Below are 17,251 nucleotides of genomic sequence, written 5' to 3'. Positions count from 1 at the left end.
AAGAATTTTAGGCACAAAAAATATCACTAGTACAAGTTCTTATTAAACAAATTTAGAGGTCATTAAATGAGGCAAAAAAAATGGCACACTGATCCACGATATGTTTCATAAGGGAAGAAACCTGACTTCCACAATTAACATTATTTGTATGCAATGAGATCACAGAGAAACTGTTAGGAAAGGCAAATATTAAAACTTGACTTGTAAACTTGCACTCAGGAATGCAGTTTGATGAAAGAACCAAACTGCACTGGCACACCCTTGTAACCAGTTCTAGAAGACATTTGTTCCAGCAAAACAGAACGCATTGGTCTCAACAGGTTGAAGTTTAATGACTTATCAAAAACAAAAGACTGTAACACTCCAAAAGTTCCAGCTAGTTTAACAGTGCATGATTCCTAAAGACTCAAAGAGGAAATTGAAAGAAAACAAACACAAACAAATAAAAACCAAACAAAATCAAAAAAACCACCCAAACATACAACAAAAAACACAAAACAAAACCAAAAATCCCCCAAACAAAACAAAAACATCAAAACCCCACAAACTTCCAAATATAAACACGTGTTCTATTCATTTCATGTATAATTAAGTACTCAGCAATCTAATGGCCAAATTTATTTATTCAAATTAAAAACGTCTTCTTTAAGTTATGACTGAAATTAAAGAAAACACTTAATATAAACCATTCATGTAGCACGTTTACTTTTTAAACTGTTGTTCCACACGTTTAATCACTCAAGGAGCCAAATAGTTCTCTGCACTAATGTTTTTAATTAAACAAGACACATTATGGTGCATATTTATGTAAGAAAAGATAGAATTTAATGAGTTCAATCTAGACTTTGAATTTTAATTAATTAAATTATACCAGAAAGCACATTGGCTACAGTTTTCAACTACAGTAATTTTTAACTTACTGTTGGCACACTGCAGTTCTAAAATTGAAATGTGACAAAAACATAGGAAACTGTCAAAAAAACTACAGTTGACATTATTAAATACAACACTTATAAAGAAAAGTTATATAACCAAATTTATCAAAAAGTATTACATTTTTCAAACTATGCAGTTTAATAAATAATGAAAGTCAATTACATGAACTGAACAGCTTGTTTCTGGTCACAGTACCCTTCAAGGATTTCAACCACTCATCATTCATCATCCTATGGTTATTTTTACTCAAACTGGGGGAAGAATATATTCCCAGTTTGGTTGCTGGAAAGTCTCTGGCCACCTACTGTCCTGGCCTTTATTTAGAAATCTGCCAATATTCAGATCTTAGCTGAATTTAAAATTCTGAATCTAGTTCCTATTCTAATGCTCTAACATAGAAAAAAAACACTGGCAAACAGGAACAAGTTCACAGCAGAGGCCACCAACACCGTTGGAGGCTGTAGAACAGACCCTGTGAGGACAGACTAGGAAGCAGGGTCTATTCCACTTGGATGCGACTGGGGGAGCCTAACAGCAGTCCTCAGTACCAACATGGAAGTTATTCAGAAGATGGAGCTAAGCTCTTGTCCTCCATCCACAGGACAAGAGACAATAGGAGCAAATTGAAACACAAAATGTAAAGGGACAATATAAAGAGAAGGTTTGACATCCAGATGATGGCCCAGTGGTCGATGTGTTATCTCCATCCTTGGAGATTTTTATGACCATCCTGGATACGGCTTTCATACCTGTTATGACCTCCTTACTTACCCTGCTTTATGCAGAACTTTGAAAGAGAAACCAGCTGAGGTCCCACTTCACTAAATTACTCTGTGGTTCTATACGTACAATATCTGTCTTTAACTAAAAGTTACAACATTTAACTAAATTTAGGTTTTAGCATAATTGTAACTATAACCTTCAAACGGTTTTCTTGAAAACAAACAATAATTTAAATAAATCCTTTTCATATCTATTTGCTGCTTGTCCACTGAAAACCAGGGATGATAGGCTCTTGTTTTCATTCTGCATGTCCTCTGAGCATGAAAAGGGACCATCACTTTTCCTGGCTCCACAGATATTTAATCCATTAACTGCACAATAAGGGGCACTAAAGGTGACTTTCCTTTAGGCATTCTCACTTAGAAACACTTAAGCTATGTTGCATCAGCTCAAAATAATGCTGAGTTTTTTACCCAAGACACACTACAGATGTCAGAGAGGGAGCAAAGTAGTATGACGCACTAGCACAAAGCACCAAGTGCCCTACATGCTGTTCAAAACTAATGCTTTTTCTGTATTTGCAGAAATGGATTCAAAAAATCTAAATATAAAGCTGCTCAAAGGTCTTTCATAGAATTTGGTTGAGCAGTCCACAAGACTACTGCAAGGATAAGAAACCAGACGTCAATTCTTTCTAGCATTTTATGGCATACAGTTAATGTGCTGTAATATCAAGTCATGACCAACTTCAAATATCCTTCTAAAAAGTCTGACTAAAAAATATTATTCCACCACCCTGCATAGTCATAACAACTGCACAACCACATCACAGCACAACAAACTACAAGAAGAGACATCATGTATTATCAACCTACCCAAAAATTTTTACAAGTTTGAAAAACTTATGGGTCAAAACTCACCAAATCACTATAAGAATTGACAAATACTATAACCTTTCTCAAAAAACAGAGTAAAAACATTTTTGCATTCCAAAGTGAATTTAAAATTCAGTTTTGTGGGTTCACTGGCAGAATTATTGATAAGTGTCATGATTTAGGAATGATATTCCCAATTTGGTACTCCCACTAAAAAGAATCCCTGGCTGCTCCCTCCATGTCCCCACTCCAGTGGAAAAAAACCAAAAGGCAGAGATGCAAGATGTAAGCTGATGTAAGAACAATTTACTGGAAACAGCAATGAGATAAGAAAATAGACAGTAATAGCAACAGTATTAATAACAAAAGTGTACAAAAGAGGGTGATTTACATGCAAAACTCTCCCCACAGGCCCCAGGTTCCCTCTTCCCACCACACTTCTGGATCTGATGCCACACCCTTCTTTCCAGAAGTGAGATCACCCTACTTCCAACAGGATGAAGTGCATGGTATAGAACAACCTAGACACTGCCACATGGGTCCAGGCTCCACCCCTCCGCAGCTATTGCAGAAAAAGTAACTCTGTCATGGCTGAAATCAGGACAATAAGATAGCAATCTCAGCAAGTGGCAGAGCTCTTTGGAAAGAAACCTGGAAAAAATACCAAAGCCCAAGAAAACTATGGCATGGCTTAAGGGTGCTGCAGTCTAAAGATATCCTTCTAAACACTGCTAATACATGTGCACCAGCTTGGGTAGCAAAGACCATGTGAAACTTTCAGTATTCTGTATGGTTTAAGCTGCTGTAGCTTCCAACTGCTGAAATATTAACAAGTTCAGGTACATCTATGTGCATTACAATCACAAATGCAACTATATTGCAAACATAGCTTCAAATTCGTTTGTTCCTGGGTGATACTGGGGTAATCTAATTAAACCTCAGCCAAATAAATCCTGTAGTTTATTTATTCTCCACTTTGATGTACACCTATTTCATCACACTGCTTTTAGGTCTGCCAATGCATAACAATGAAAAGTGAAGACTCCGGTTCTTTTTCACATCCACTTTGCACAGTGCCTATATGTTTTAATAAGTTTTGCACTCTTGCTATCACAAACTTCAGTCTAACATGCTTATCCCCAGCTTCTGCAAGCATGCTTATGAAATACTCGCTGAAATTCAGTACATGTCCATCCTTGCAATGTCCAAAATATGGTTTTAGTGGGCTAGTCTCCAATTTTAGGGAAGAGAAGATACATAGAAACAGAATGCCCTAATGTAAGCCAACTACCTTGAAATCACCTTTAACTGAAGAAACCTAGTTAGGAGAAAAGCAGCCAGAAGTACATTTTCACAAGCTCCCTGACAGAGAGCATGGTTACAAATGTTTATGAAGACCCAGGTATGCGGCAATTAAAAGATAACCGTGCACCTATTTACACAGTTGTTAGAGTAGTTCCAAAGTCTGTCTTTTGGGAGCCAGCTGTTGGATTGACACAAGCTTTACTGCCCACAGCTGAGGATCTGGGTCTTGTGCAATCCAGTGCCCTCCAGTTCCACTGGGAACCCAACATTTCTTTTGTAGCTCAGTCCATCTTTGGGGTTATCCAGGATGGCATTACACAACATTTTCTCTGACACTGCAAGCCAGCTTAAGAAGTTATCCTGTCCATTCCCTTTCCCTCTTGCCACTTGCTCCCAATGAGACAAAAAAGTTAATTAACTTAGGTCACTTGTGATACAGTTTACAGCACAGCCCTACCAAAAGCTGTTGTGTTTACACAACCGAGGGAGCAGCAAATTCCAGTGTTTGTGAGAGGCTAAGAAAAGTCTTGAGAACAAAGACAGGTTAAGAGAACAGTTAATACACATCATGAAACTACAACTCCACCTTATTCTTAGATCTTTGTGACTTCATGGTTTATTATTCTCTCTCTATGGTTTATAAACCCCTCTTTCATTAGGAATTAATATTTGTTTTCCAATTGTCTTTGTCCTCAAATGGTCTTGCATTAGTCTCCCAGTCAAATTTTACCTAATACCTGAAACACCACTGAAATACCTAATAACTGAAATACCTAATAACTGAAACACCACCTGCAACCATACCTCCATATCTGAATCCATGCAAGTAATCCCATAATTTCATGCTGAAATTAAAAGGCCTCCCAATCTAAATACACTTGAATAACTGAGGCCTTTAAAAACTGTTTGATAAGTTCAGGCATCAAATGAACTGTATGTTATGTATCAACACTGGACATTTAGATGGCAAAGGTTTCATACTTTAGAAATATCTGACAGTACTAGAAAGCCAAACCATAGCCAGTATTATGACATACTGAATAGTGATGAACATTTTTGTCATGACTATGAAATCCTTGTAGTCAAACAAGACTAACAGATATCAGAGATGGAAAATACTAATTTAAAGCATACTAGGCCTGTACACTAACACTATTCCTCTAAGATATTATCTGTCCACCAAAAAAACCCTCAAAAGTCTTGCATTGTTTCTGGTGAGCAAGATGATATAGACTGTGCAAAAAAAGGTTTAAAAACTGATTTAAACTGATTTGATAGTTACTCTCACTAAATACTACAAAAAATAAATCCTTGAGACCCATGAAATCACATAAATAAGCACTTTTAAAGTTTTAATTGTACATGCTAATAACTTTAATCATAATACTTTGAACATGTATAATAAATCCACTTACTTAAAACATCTGTAAAAGACTTTCTTGCTCAGGCACACAAGCAGAATGATAAAGGTAATACCAGCTAAATCAGCTCCACTGAGCTGTCAATAAAAACCCTTACACCATGAACAACACATAGATTAAGAACTTGGGTAAACATCAGAAAAGACTGCTTTTCTATGGGGCTGCATGTAGAGCAAGAAATACCACACCATATATATTTATGCAAGCATATAAGCACTTTCAAAGTCTTAGCCTAAAAACAACTTTGGTGATAACCGGCTTACATGAGACTTGAGCAGGATCAAAACTGAGAGCTAGCCAAGAAAAAAAAAACAGAAGACAGATAATATCTGATGTCAACAAACATAACATAATTAAACCCTGAAAGAATAACTTGCAGTTATTCCCACGTGACATCAAATTTTAAGCCAAATGTAAGCAGATAAACAAAACAACCACTCACAGGATGTGCAGCTCAGCAGAATCTCTATTTTAATAGAGACATACACTAGACAAGAAAAAGTGTTCTGATGAAAAGAGAAAAGGTATTGAAAACATTCTCGATTCACCTGGAATATTGTCTTTTGTGACATTGCAAAAAAACCAGAAAAACAGAATTAGTTCATAGATTTGTATGAGCTATGAACAAATACGACTCTATGAAAAAAGAAAATACACAAATATACCCTCCTTCCCCCACTCCTGCAGAAAAAGCACCACACAAAACCAGAAGAAAACCAAGAAGGCAGAAAATCTAAACAGCAAGAGTTAATGACTTCATTCCTAATACGAGGAAATGTGCAACCATGATGAAAAAGCAATCTACTAACAACAAAAGGAACCATGTAATGCTATTGTGGAAGTCATTGTCAAAGACAGATGCAGAGACAACTCACCTCAGAAACGGACAATGTTTCTATTGATTTTAAATCAATAGGTGCTTGCACCAGATTGGACAGGTTTTTTTCTACAAATCAGATTTAAAGATTCAGCTTTGACTGCATGAAACAGTAACTACATAACCAAAATTAGATGGACAATTGCCTTCTAGGCAAGTCATTCTACATAACAGATGGGGGTTATCATTGTCCACGTGAACCAGACCTCTCTGTATCCAGTACTGCATAACCCACAGAGTTTGAGATTTGAGTGAGGCATCACCCTTCTTTGAGCATCTTACAGGCTGCAACTGACAGTAACAACCTACCTTACACTTGTACCTTGTAGCTGTCACTGTACTGATGCTCACAACCAATTTAAGTGAGACAATCTACTCTCTAGATGAACATAGTATGCAGCAGAAAGCATCTATTTGTATGCAGCAAATAAAACTGGATTACTCTTCCTTCAGCAGAACTACTACAAAGGAGTTTCTTTGTATATTCACATTTTTTGTACAGTTTTTCACGTCTGCATGAAGACAGATCTATCTTACAGAATAATTTTTAAAATCTCATGTTCAGAAATTCAAGAAAACTCCTCATTCAGCTTTTGATAAAGAAATTGTAACTGAAACAAGTTAAAGAAATACAAACGTAAGCATGAGCTCAAATGTTGACTCAGATCATGCTAGTATTACTCATATTAGTCATTACTGGCCTCATGCTGAGAACCCCATGGGACACATGAATACATAAAGAACCCACCAAAATCAGTGCACAGCCAGGGTCAGAGGCTTTGAAACAGTAGCTCTGTTAAGTCAAATGAAAAAATATAACTGTGTACTTGCCTAATGACAGTGATAACATTTGCATGCAAACCTAGGTAAAAAGTAGCAGGTGTGTTACAGCAAAAATGCTAGCCTGTAACAGAAGACGGGCACTAGGATAGGATAATTTGAGTTGAAAGGCACTGCATGAGGTCATCTCATTCAACCTCCTACTTAAAGTTCCAGTTACTTTTCTAAAAAAAAGGCACCAGATTTTGGTTACCTTCTTCCAGTTGTTTTTTTTTGGGGGGGGTTTTTTGTTGGTTTGTTTTTTTTGTTTTTTTTTTTTAGAACAAATACTTGTTTTATTATTGCATGGTCAATTCTGTTAACTGCTTTTTAATCGCAAGTTTTGTAACTTTTGATACTCTTCTATTCATAATGAACGTCATTTAATTACTGTCTCTGTTTAGTATTACTACATTTCTGAATTTTGTTTATTACCCTCTTAAGGCTCTTTCAGATGGGATCTCAGGTGATTTCTTGTAACTGCAAACATCGTCACTTAGCTTTTGTTTACATAAGGTCATATTGTAAAAATGCCCCAAAGCTGAAATAAAAGGAGACCAATGGCAACGCAACAACATCATTCAGCAATTGCTTTTCTCCTAACTTCAGAGAGATGATGCCACTGCTAGTACAACATGGCACTAACACTCACTTCAGTACTATTCTGTGGTCATGCATAACACTACCTCCACATAGTTTGGAAATGGTTATTCTACAGATTTCAACTTGGTATTAGCCTAATTATCACTTTGAACAGCTACAAGTAAAAAGCAGTAGCAACCTCCTTTCGTTTTCCATTCTGCAGTTCCAGTCAGTCTGATTCAACCAACAAGGATGTTGGACTGTTTTATGCATTCCATGTATTTCTTGCTCATTACAACTTCCCCTTCCAGCAGAAAATACTCCTTCCCCATGTTGCTGTCACTGGCGCTTACAAAAAATGAAAATCTGTGAATAGGTCAAATTCAGGCTTCTCTGGAAAGTCCACCACAGCTTAAAATCCCTGCTATTTTATACAATAATACTGAAATTGTTTAATTCAAGAGTCTAGACTTACACCATGTAAGTCACTCTGGATGCATTCTCATCAAGCAGAACACAGTAGTGGTTACTGTATTCCTACTGAATTCTCAAATTACTGCCACAAACCCTAAAAAGGTAAGAAAAAGGAGCATGTCCAAAGAACATCACTACAGCATTAGCACCATATCAGTTATGAAGAAGACTGAGATGCAAGGAAGGAAAAGAAAGTTAATCCATATAACTGATCCAAAATACCTTTAAGCGTGCACATCTCTCCATAGTCTTCTGTCAATACTGATTTTCCATAAAACAGAAACTTAAAAAACACTTCTCTCTCACCTAGTTACATTTAACTAGCAATAGAACAAATGAAGTAGATAATAAATTGGTAAGCTTAACAGAGCAAAGATGTCAGAAACACTGATCACGAAGCAAATTTACAGTTTGCTTTACAAATTTACACAAGTGCAAAATTACCCTCAAAACTGTTAATAACCATTATAATCTTCCCAATTAAGTTTCCTTCTATGCAACAACCGAAAGGAATACAGTCAACAATTCTCAGCACAAAACAATTTATGGATAACCAAAGGAAGGTGTTATTTTCTCACCTGTCACTGACTGCAGAAGTAAGAAATTTGAAGACAATGCCACAATCAGGTTCTAATTGAAAAAAAAAAAAAAAGAAAAAGAAGAATGAAAAAAAAAAAAAAGAAAAAAATCTGAGGAAGTTTTATCTGAAATTATTTTCTTAAAAGAAAAATTATCGTCTGAAAATTAATCAAATCTATTAATTCACAACCCACACCTAACGGAACACTTCCCCACGCACAAGCAAATTCAACAGAGACTTACAGAGAAAAACCACAAATGCGGTTTTTCGCGACTGTTTGCCCTCCTTCTGCGAAGAGATTTTTTTTTTAACGGCACAAATAAGTACTGGCGAGGAAGTTCTCCCGCAACACACAGCACCTCCACCGAAGAGGCGCGGCAGCCACACTTCCCCGCCGCCCAGGTCGGCCCCGGCCCGCCCCCCGGGAGCCCTGTTTACGGAGGGGGAGGAAGCCAGCGCGGTGCCCCGCTCACAGCGCCCGCCGGACCGGGTCTCCCGCCCCCCGAGCGCCCGCCCGCCCCCGCCCGCCGGGGCGAGCCCCCGCCCGCGGGACGGGGCGCGGGGCACGGCGGTGCAGCCGCCACCCCGGCCACCCCCTGGGCCCCGCCGGCGGGCGGGCGCTGCCGGCCCCACTCACCGCGGCGGCTGTGCAGCGCGGCGCGCAGGCAGCGTCCCGCCCGCTCCCTCCCCATGCACGGCGGCGCCAGCCGGGGGACGCGGCGGCAGCTCCGCGCCGACCCGCGCTCTCGCCGCTGCCTCCGGCTGGGCGGCGCTCCCGCCGCTCACGTCATCGCGCGGCTGCGGGCGGGGCGGTCCCGCCGCGCTGCCCCGGCCAGGCGCGGCCGCTCCGCGCGGGGCTCGCCGTGCCGGGCCGGGCCGGGCCGGGCCGGGCCGGGCCGGGCGGGACGGGGAGCCCCCCGGCCCGCGGGGACACCGTGCGGCCGCAGGGCGGGCGTCGCGCAGCTCTCCCGGGGAGCCGGCGGTCCCCTCGTCACAGAACCGCAGCATACTCTGAGTTGGAAAGGGCAAGGGACACACATGGATCATCGCGTCCAGCTCTCGGCCCTACACAGTACCATCCCCAAGAGTCACGTATGTGCCTGAGATCGAAACTCATCTGCAGCTCTGTCAGGTTCCGTCGGCACTAGAGAGGGCAGCAGGTTTTGTCAGTGCGGGAAGCGGAACCGCTGCCGAGCGGGCGAGTGCTGCTCTTTGCCCCGCTGCCTGCTCCACAGTCGGTGTGGGCAGCAAGGGCTCCTTGCCTCCCACAAGTCTCCGTCTGTAGGAGCCCGCCGAGGGAAAGCTGGACCGCTGTGAGGCGAAGGGCTGGGGACCAGCGAGCGTGAGGGACAGATCTGGCCTTGTTCAGCCATGGCAAACAAGCAGCGTCTTTGCTGCACTGTGGTGTGTGTTAGTTTGGCCAAAGAAAAAATGTATGGTTGAAGCAAAGTGTGTGTGTGTGTGTGTGTGTGTATGTGTGTGTATGTGTGCTAGTTCCGTCTCACTTCTTGGGATTTATTGCACAGTTCTGACTTATGAAATGCACACTTTTCTGTCACTTCCTGTGTGATGAGTTTGTTCCTTGTTTTCTTGTCCGTGCCAAGTAATCATGCTTCACCTGAAGGCTCTGGTGGGTTGTCTGTTAGACAAAGGAAAAACACAGGCTGGGACAGGGAAAAACTAAAAAGCCACGTAAAAGTTTGATGGTTGATGAGTCTCAGACTGCTAATAGACTCGGTTTCGTGACATTCTTGCTTTCAAAGCAGGCTATTACATGTCAGCTAGCAATTTGGTACTGTTAAAATGTAATTCTTTAAGGACAATCTCACTTTGTCATTTCTATGATGTGATGCATAGTCTTTTGCTCTGTACAGAAGAGTATACCCATGTGCTATAACATAATCTTCCAGGTCTCATGTCCTTTAAGATCATCTCACAAAATCTAGGCCATTTCAGAACTGGAAATTATATCAGTGGGTACATTGCTTGGTTTTTATTGAATGTGCAGTGTGAAGAATACCTGGTGATTTTGAAATAAAGTCAATTACAGCATATTTTCTTTGATAATATCTAGTCCTTCATCTCAAAGAAAGTTTCTGTGGTATTACATTCTCTAATAATTTGCTTTTCATGTTTAATGTCTCTTCTCAGTTTGCAGTGTGGAAAACTCACACAAACATGCTGCAGTGACACTGGAAACTTCTTCCAAGCAGAGAAAAGAAAGAAACTCCAAAATAAAAATATGCTGATGCCTCCCAAACATAATTACTTAATATGCCACTGATATCCAGACCACTCAAAAGATACAGAGAGTAGTGTACTACATTGGTTGTGTTCACTGCATGACATAAGACTATGCTCATCAAGATTTCTGTGGACAGATCCTGCAAATGCAAAGAATTTGACTGAAATAGATGACAAGTCCTTATATTGTTAAGTTTCAGTAGTTTGTCAGGATCAGGTGTAGTTGGGCCTGCAAAATGTCTCACCCTCTGGAGTGATAAAGCACACCATCCCTTGCTTAGATTTTGAAAGTCCAATCTGTGTTAGGACTCCAAACTTTACAGCTTATCTAATCATACCTGGTATTCTTGTTTGTCTTCAATTATAATTAAACATGTTTAAGTATAGCATAGCAAGAAACAGAATTGTTCTATGAAAAATCCTTTTTCACTGTTCAGCATTGTTCATTACTTTCATCAGGGTTCTGGCTACTATATCAATTTTCAAGAAAACCTTTAAAAGGCATCTGCACTCAAAAACTGTGAACATCTCAGGTTTGCATCTAACTGCCATTTAAGCACCCCCCCTTCCCTTTTTCTTTGCTAAATGATGATACAGTGTCCATACATTTGCATGTTACTATGCTTGGACACCAGTGTCAACCTGTGGGAGGGAGTTGCTCCATACTGTTCACACATTTCATTTTGTGTCTTCACACTCTGTGAATGCCCTTGTGTATAGGGTGTAGTAACATAGGCATAACCTACAGAATCCAAAAACATGGATGCTAAACAATAAAGTTAGTAAACATATTCCCGAATAATGGACAAAGATACTGCTAATAATACAAAAAACATTATTTCTACAGGTGGTGTAGCAGCTTCAAATTTAGTTTGCTTTTCAAAGCAAGTTACGAACTTGCCATCTGTGCAAAAGGCTTAGTTTTACTTACTTGATTACTTTACTTCAGTGTTCTAAATTCTGAGTTTAGTGTGCTGGCCAGGATATAGACTTTGTTTCATTTTCATGTTCAAAAAGCTGAAAATTACAGAAATAGTTCTGTAGTAGTTCCTTCAAAAATTCTCATAGTTGTCCTTTGATTTATAATTTTCAGCTGAAATTAAAATCAAAGCATATTCTCTTTTCAGAAGTAGGGAGTTATTTGCAAAACCTTTTCAAATTACAACACTAACGAAGTTACTTATTTTAGTCAAATCTATGCATGTATTTCACTTTTCTTTCTACTTTTGTAGTAGGATGTAAAATTCATACTGTTTAGTAAGTACATATGTCATAATGTTTTGTCTCATTTTATTTGTGTAATAGGCCCTGCCTTGGACAAAGACATAGTTTGGTTAAAAAGCCATGCTTTCTCTTTAAATATATGATGCGAAGAACAGTCTTAAAAGAAATGTTATCATTTTTTATAGTCATTCTCTGAAACCTTTTTCTTGAAGTTGTATGAGTGATTACCTCCTTCCTGGAGGGGAATGGAAGAAAAAGCACCTGTAAATACAGGTGCTTTGTGTATGACTCGGCTTGCAAAAGGACATACTTCTAATTCATCCCCTGTGGGAAAATATAACTTAGAAAAAGAAGCCATCTCTTGGCTTTGAGGGTCCCAACAGGAAGCACAAGATTTTCCTCTTCCATTTGAAGGGAAGACATCCATTTGATACTGTTCCTCTGAGGGACAGTAGAAAGTACCTAAAAATACCATTTGTAATGCATTTCTGAAAAGACAGCTTTTGGAGCATATACCTAAGGATGCAAAAGGTACTTCTCCAGACACTGAATTGTACCCTCATTAGAAGATGCACATCTTTGTCAGTTCCTTCTCCAACAGCCCACTGTGTTCTTGATCAGGTACAAAATGCTGCATAACAACAATCCCATAGGAAAAAAATTTTAAAAACCCTAACAAACATAGAAAAAGCCCTACAAGAACAGGCTTTAGTTCAGTTGCTGAGCAAGTAAAAAGCGCTCAGAGACTACAGGGACTAATGCAGGACGGTGACTTTTATAAATCAGTGGAATTGAATCAGGTAATGCTCCCTGTGTGTCCAAAACTTCCCTGTTTCCTTTCCCAGAAGTTTCCAGGAGCTGGATAAGCTTTCATTTTCAACAGCTCTCCGGGATTCCCTCCAAACAATACAAGGAGAAGACAGAGAAGCCTGCTTTGTAGCCGACAGTGATCAGGAATAGTGATCTGCCTGACAGATTGTATAAGAGATGGGTGTGTCAAATGTCCAGTGGCATTAAATCTTGGATTTAAAATGATTCCATAGAAGTATTGCTGTATTTCTTAACCAATATTGGTTAAGAAATATGTGCACAAGTCACCCACATGTAGTGCATGAGATTTTCATCTGCACCTTTCAAATTGAATTGTTCCAGTTTCGTGGATTTCAATAGTTTCTGATAGGTTTTCTGCAAATAAAGATTAAATCATTTTCTTATTTACTGTTTAGTGAAGCTAATTGCCTCATGTGAATAGTAAGACCTGCACTGATCTCCCATACTGCTTGTGGCTCTATTAAATGTTGCAATCCTTTGAGCACTGTCATCCATGTGGCTCAGCACAGGTTGGTGTGGATCTGATATGGAAATGGAGTAAATTCCTTCCTTGCCAAGTTAGTTGAGTCACAACAGAGCAGCAGCATGGGACTGCCTTTTAAGGAACATGTGCCTTTCTCTTATTAGAGGATAAAACCTAGTGTGCAGCCAACAATTTAGTAGCTGGAGAAAGCAGGCAGGCAAGTAAGCACAAGCAATTGGTTTAACTATAGAACTTCAAAATAAATTTTTGAAATGCAGTCCACTGATAGGAAATGGCTTGGTATAAATGGTAATACAGGGAATCACAAATTTACTGTCACCCTGTGACTTTTTGCTTAGTAAACATTTAGGTATACAAGTACCACACAGTGAAGAAAAGGGTCAGTAAGTCTGAATTTCTACTCAAAATCTGCTAACAGAACCAAACAAAATTAATAAAACTGCAGCCTGAGGCTGAAGGAGAACCTTCAAGCATGAAGACTCAGCTTGTAGTGTTTGTTAGTGGTTCTGCTGTCAAAAGTCCTAGTGATTGCAATATAAATACTTCAGGAGTCCATCAGTATGCCAGGACTCCGTCAAGTGACTGTCCTAACCAAATTTTGCTTGCATAGGTTCTGTTTTGCTTTGTTTTCCCTTTCATCTTTAAAGCAGGGTATCTTCTATGCTTGGCTGGTATCTAAATACAATAACATGTGAATTTTGTCTTAGGTTTTCATGGCCAGGTTTTGGTAGTGGGGGAGCTACTGCCTTCTGTCAGAATATGCTGGCAGTGTCCTCCATGTCTGGTAGAGCCAGTGTCAGTCGTCTTCAAGCCAGACATGCTGCTGGCCAAGGCTGGGACAATCAGAAATGATGGTGATGCCTTTTGATAACATATTTAAGAAGGAAAAAAAGTTATTGGGTAGATGTAATTGCAGCCGGAGAAGAGCAGACTGGGAGTATGCAAGAGGAACAGCTCGGCAGACAGCAAGGTCTGTGAAGAAGGGGAGGGATGAGGTAGACACTGCAGCTGGGTTTCCCCTAAAGGCCATGGTGCAGCCCATGGTGAGGCAGCTGTGCTCCTGCAGCCCACGGGGGACCATATGGATGCAGAGATCCCCCTGCAGCCTGTGAAGGAGACCCACACCCGAGCAGGTGCATGCCCAAAAGAGGTTGTGACCTTATGGGAGGCCTGTGCTGGAGCAAGTCCTGGCAGGGACCTGCAGATCCAGGGAGAGAGGAGCCTACAGTGGAGCAGGTTTCCTGGTAGGACTTGTGACCCTGTGAGTTCTCATGCTGGAGCAGGCTGTGCCTGATGGATTGCACCATCAGGAATAGGAATAGGCAATTTTCCTGTGAGATGAGCTCACACGGGAGAAATCAATAGGGAACTGTCTCCTGTGGGAGGCACCCCACGCTGGAGCATGGGAAAGACTCCTCTTCCTCAGCACTGGGAGAAAAAATGTCTGATGAACTGACCATAACCACTGTTCCTCTTCCACCTGCACCATTACAGGAGGAAGTAGAGCTAGGAAGGAAGAGAAGTGAGGGAAACTGTTTGTTTGTTTTACTTCTCATTATCCTGATCTGATTTTCTTGGTCCTAAATTCAACTAATGACCAAATTCAGTCTGTTTTGCCTGAGATGGTAATTGATTTACCAGTCTCACTGACTATATCTCAAATCATGAGCCATTCACTATATTTTCTCTCCCATGTCTAATTGCAAAGGAGAGTGTTAAGAGTAGTTTTGTTGGATATCTGGTATCAAGTCAGGATCAACCCTCCACTGAATTAAAAAAGTTTTCAGTGCTACTGTTATACAAATTGTATTCATATTCATAATAAATGCCTTCCTAGGTCTACCTATCAATAGGAAAATAATTTTTGACAAAGAAATTGTCTTTGAAAAACCCATGGGAATAGGGAAGTCTACTAGATTAAAAACCTCTCAAAATAGATTTTGGAGGGCCCAGGGTCTGTTTTTTCTTTTGAAAAATCAAACCAAAATCACCTCAGCTTTCTTACCTTAGGCAAATATGGAGAACAGCCTTCTTTCCTCATACATACAAACTAGTATTCCTCTATTAATTCTTGGAGTTTCCAGATATTTAAAGGGACTCAGAAATTGACAGAAGTACTCTAATGCATAATTATAGGTTTCCAGCCCAGTTCATCTTCTTCAGGACTTCACTGTGTACAGTGTTCATGACTGTGTAATGACCTGGCATCAATTTGTGGAAAGTAAGATTGTTCTTTGAATAGTGTTTTCATATGTGTATATATATTAGAATTTTTTTCCTCCGTCTCAAGACATGAATGGAGATTTAGATAAGAATATTTGTTATGGATTTTTAAAATTAATATTTCTAGAAGTTAATTATGTACTGTTTAATAATGTCTGATTTTAAATGCAATAGAGTGCAGCTCTGCCCATATTCTTTTACCATGCATTATTATGGAAAGTTAACCTTCCTTCGCTTGTTTGGCAGCAGTTATCTATCTGTGAAAGCCAGGAAGCTTCAAAAGTTAATGTTTAGGTAAATTCCTTTCCATCAGTAGTGTTTCAACCTGCTGGGTTTGGGGTTTTTCTTTGTTTTACTTAATTGTGTTTTTCATTGTTGTGTCATTTCATCTGCTTTAGTGTAGCAGGATGTGACTGTGATACAGCTAGAAACTAAAAGGACAAAAGACAACACAATGAGGTAACAACAATCCTGTTAAGGTCAGCTGTTGGAGTTTTTGAATTTCCTCACTCAAGAGCTCAACGTTTATGATATTTTTCATTCTTTTTTTTTTTTTTCATTTTGAAATACATTTAGATACAATTACTAAGCTGCTTGGATGCAATACAGAAATCAATGTCATGAAAGTGAACCAAGTGTATCTTGCACATTTTCTTAACTGTCTTCTGTACTCACATCAGTCACCAGAGACTTTTTCAGGGTTCTTGAGTTAGGATGGAGAAGAGAAGGCTTCAGGGAGAAGTCTTCAGGGAGACTTTACAGCAGCCTCCCGGTTTTAGATCATTCCTGTAAAGGAGTCTTACAGGAAGACTGGAGAGAGACTTTTTACATGGGCATGTAGTGACAGGACAAAATAGCTTTAAACTGAAGAAAGTAGGTTTAGATTAGATATTAAGAAGAAATTCTTTATTGTGAAAACACTGAGGTGCTGGAACAGGTTTCCCAGGGAAACTGCAAATGGTCCATCCCTGGAAAGGTTAAAGATCAAATTGGATGTGACTGTGAGCAATTTGGTATAGTGAAAGATGTCCCTACCTATGACAGGGGCATTAGAACTAGATGGCTTTTAATGTCTCTTCAAACCCAAACTGTTTTATGATTCTGTAAGAGCAAGAAACTTTAATAGACACACACAAATATACACACAAGAAACTTTTATGAAGTGATTCTACTGCATACAGTAAACTCAAAGTGAAAACATTTTTGTAGGTAATTTTTCCACATGGTATTCTCACTTTAATATTTCACAATGAAGTAAAGACACTGAATTTCACTTTTGTTTCTACTCAGTTTTACTTCTGATTGATAGTATATAGTAGCAGCATGTTGTGTTTTGATTCACAGTTCTGGAAAAGCATGAGCAGAGCTTAAAATCAGAAACCTATTCCAGTCTGAAATACAATTATAAAAATATGCAGTCTGCTGATTCTTCAAATGTGCTAAGTAATTGTTGCTCAAATTAAAATAGATATGAGACCCATTGTTTTATCAATATTTCTGAAAAAGTTACTTGAGGAAAAAGCTAGATATCAGTGTTGGTATCAAATATACACTGGCAAAACTTTAATACTAAAATATTTTATGTTAAAAATAAATTATTAGGTACCTTTAACATAGCAGTTTTGCTTTTGAATCTTTTGGCCAATTTTAGTT

At 39.4% G+C, this 17,251-nt stretch overlaps 2 protein-coding genes across 7 annotated transcripts in view; one reads left to right on the top strand and one right to left on the bottom strand.

Annotated features, from left to right (window-relative positions):
- Nucleotides 1-9,369, bottom strand: part of JAK2 (Janus kinase 2) — an 84,581-nt gene extending 75,212 nt beyond the window's left edge. For 2 of the 6 annotated variants that reach the window (XM_064403092.1, XM_064403089.1), the window contains exons 1-2: nt 9,230-9,369; nt 8,591-8,642 (exon numbers count right to left, since the gene is read on the bottom strand). The gene's annotated coding sequence lies outside the window, so the exon portion shown is untranslated. Of the gene's footprint in view, nt 1-8,590; nt 8,643-8,834; nt 8,989-9,229 lie in introns of those variants that run through there. The other 4 variants (XM_064403091.1, XM_064403090.1, XM_064403095.1 and 1 more) reach the window with 3 other exon arrangements.
- On the top strand, nt 9,236-12,985 carry LOC135289487 (serine/arginine repetitive matrix protein 2-like). Its single transcript, XM_064403096.1, has 2 exons — nt 9,236-9,684; nt 10,744-12,985. The coding sequence occupies exons 1-2, from the start codon at nt 9,283-9,285 to the stop codon at nt 10,780-10,782; spliced, it is 441 nt and encodes a 146-aa protein (XP_064259166.1). The 5' UTR covers nt 9,236-9,282; the 3' UTR covers nt 10,783-12,985.
- The last annotated feature ends 4,266 nt before the right edge of the window (nt 12,986-17,251 follow it).

Source organism: Passer domesticus, chromosome Z (assembly GCF_036417665.1).
Source record: "Passer domesticus isolate bPasDom1 chromosome Z, bPasDom1.hap1, whole genome shotgun sequence".
NCBI lineage: Eukaryota > Metazoa > Chordata > Aves > Passeriformes > Passeridae > Passer > Passer domesticus.
The sequence above is the reverse complement of the archived record's forward strand: the minus strand, read 5'-3'. Positions and strand labels throughout refer to the sequence as shown.

Coding starts and splice junctions, on each gene's coding strand:
- LOC135289487 (XM_064403096.1), top strand. CDS start 9,283: ATGCACGGCGGCGCCAGCCGGGGGACGCGGCGGCAGCTCCGCGCCGAC. Junction 9,685..10,743: donor GTACCATCCCCAAGAGTCAC/GTATGTGCCTGA, acceptor GTCTCTTCTCAG/TTTGCAGTGTGGAAAACTCA.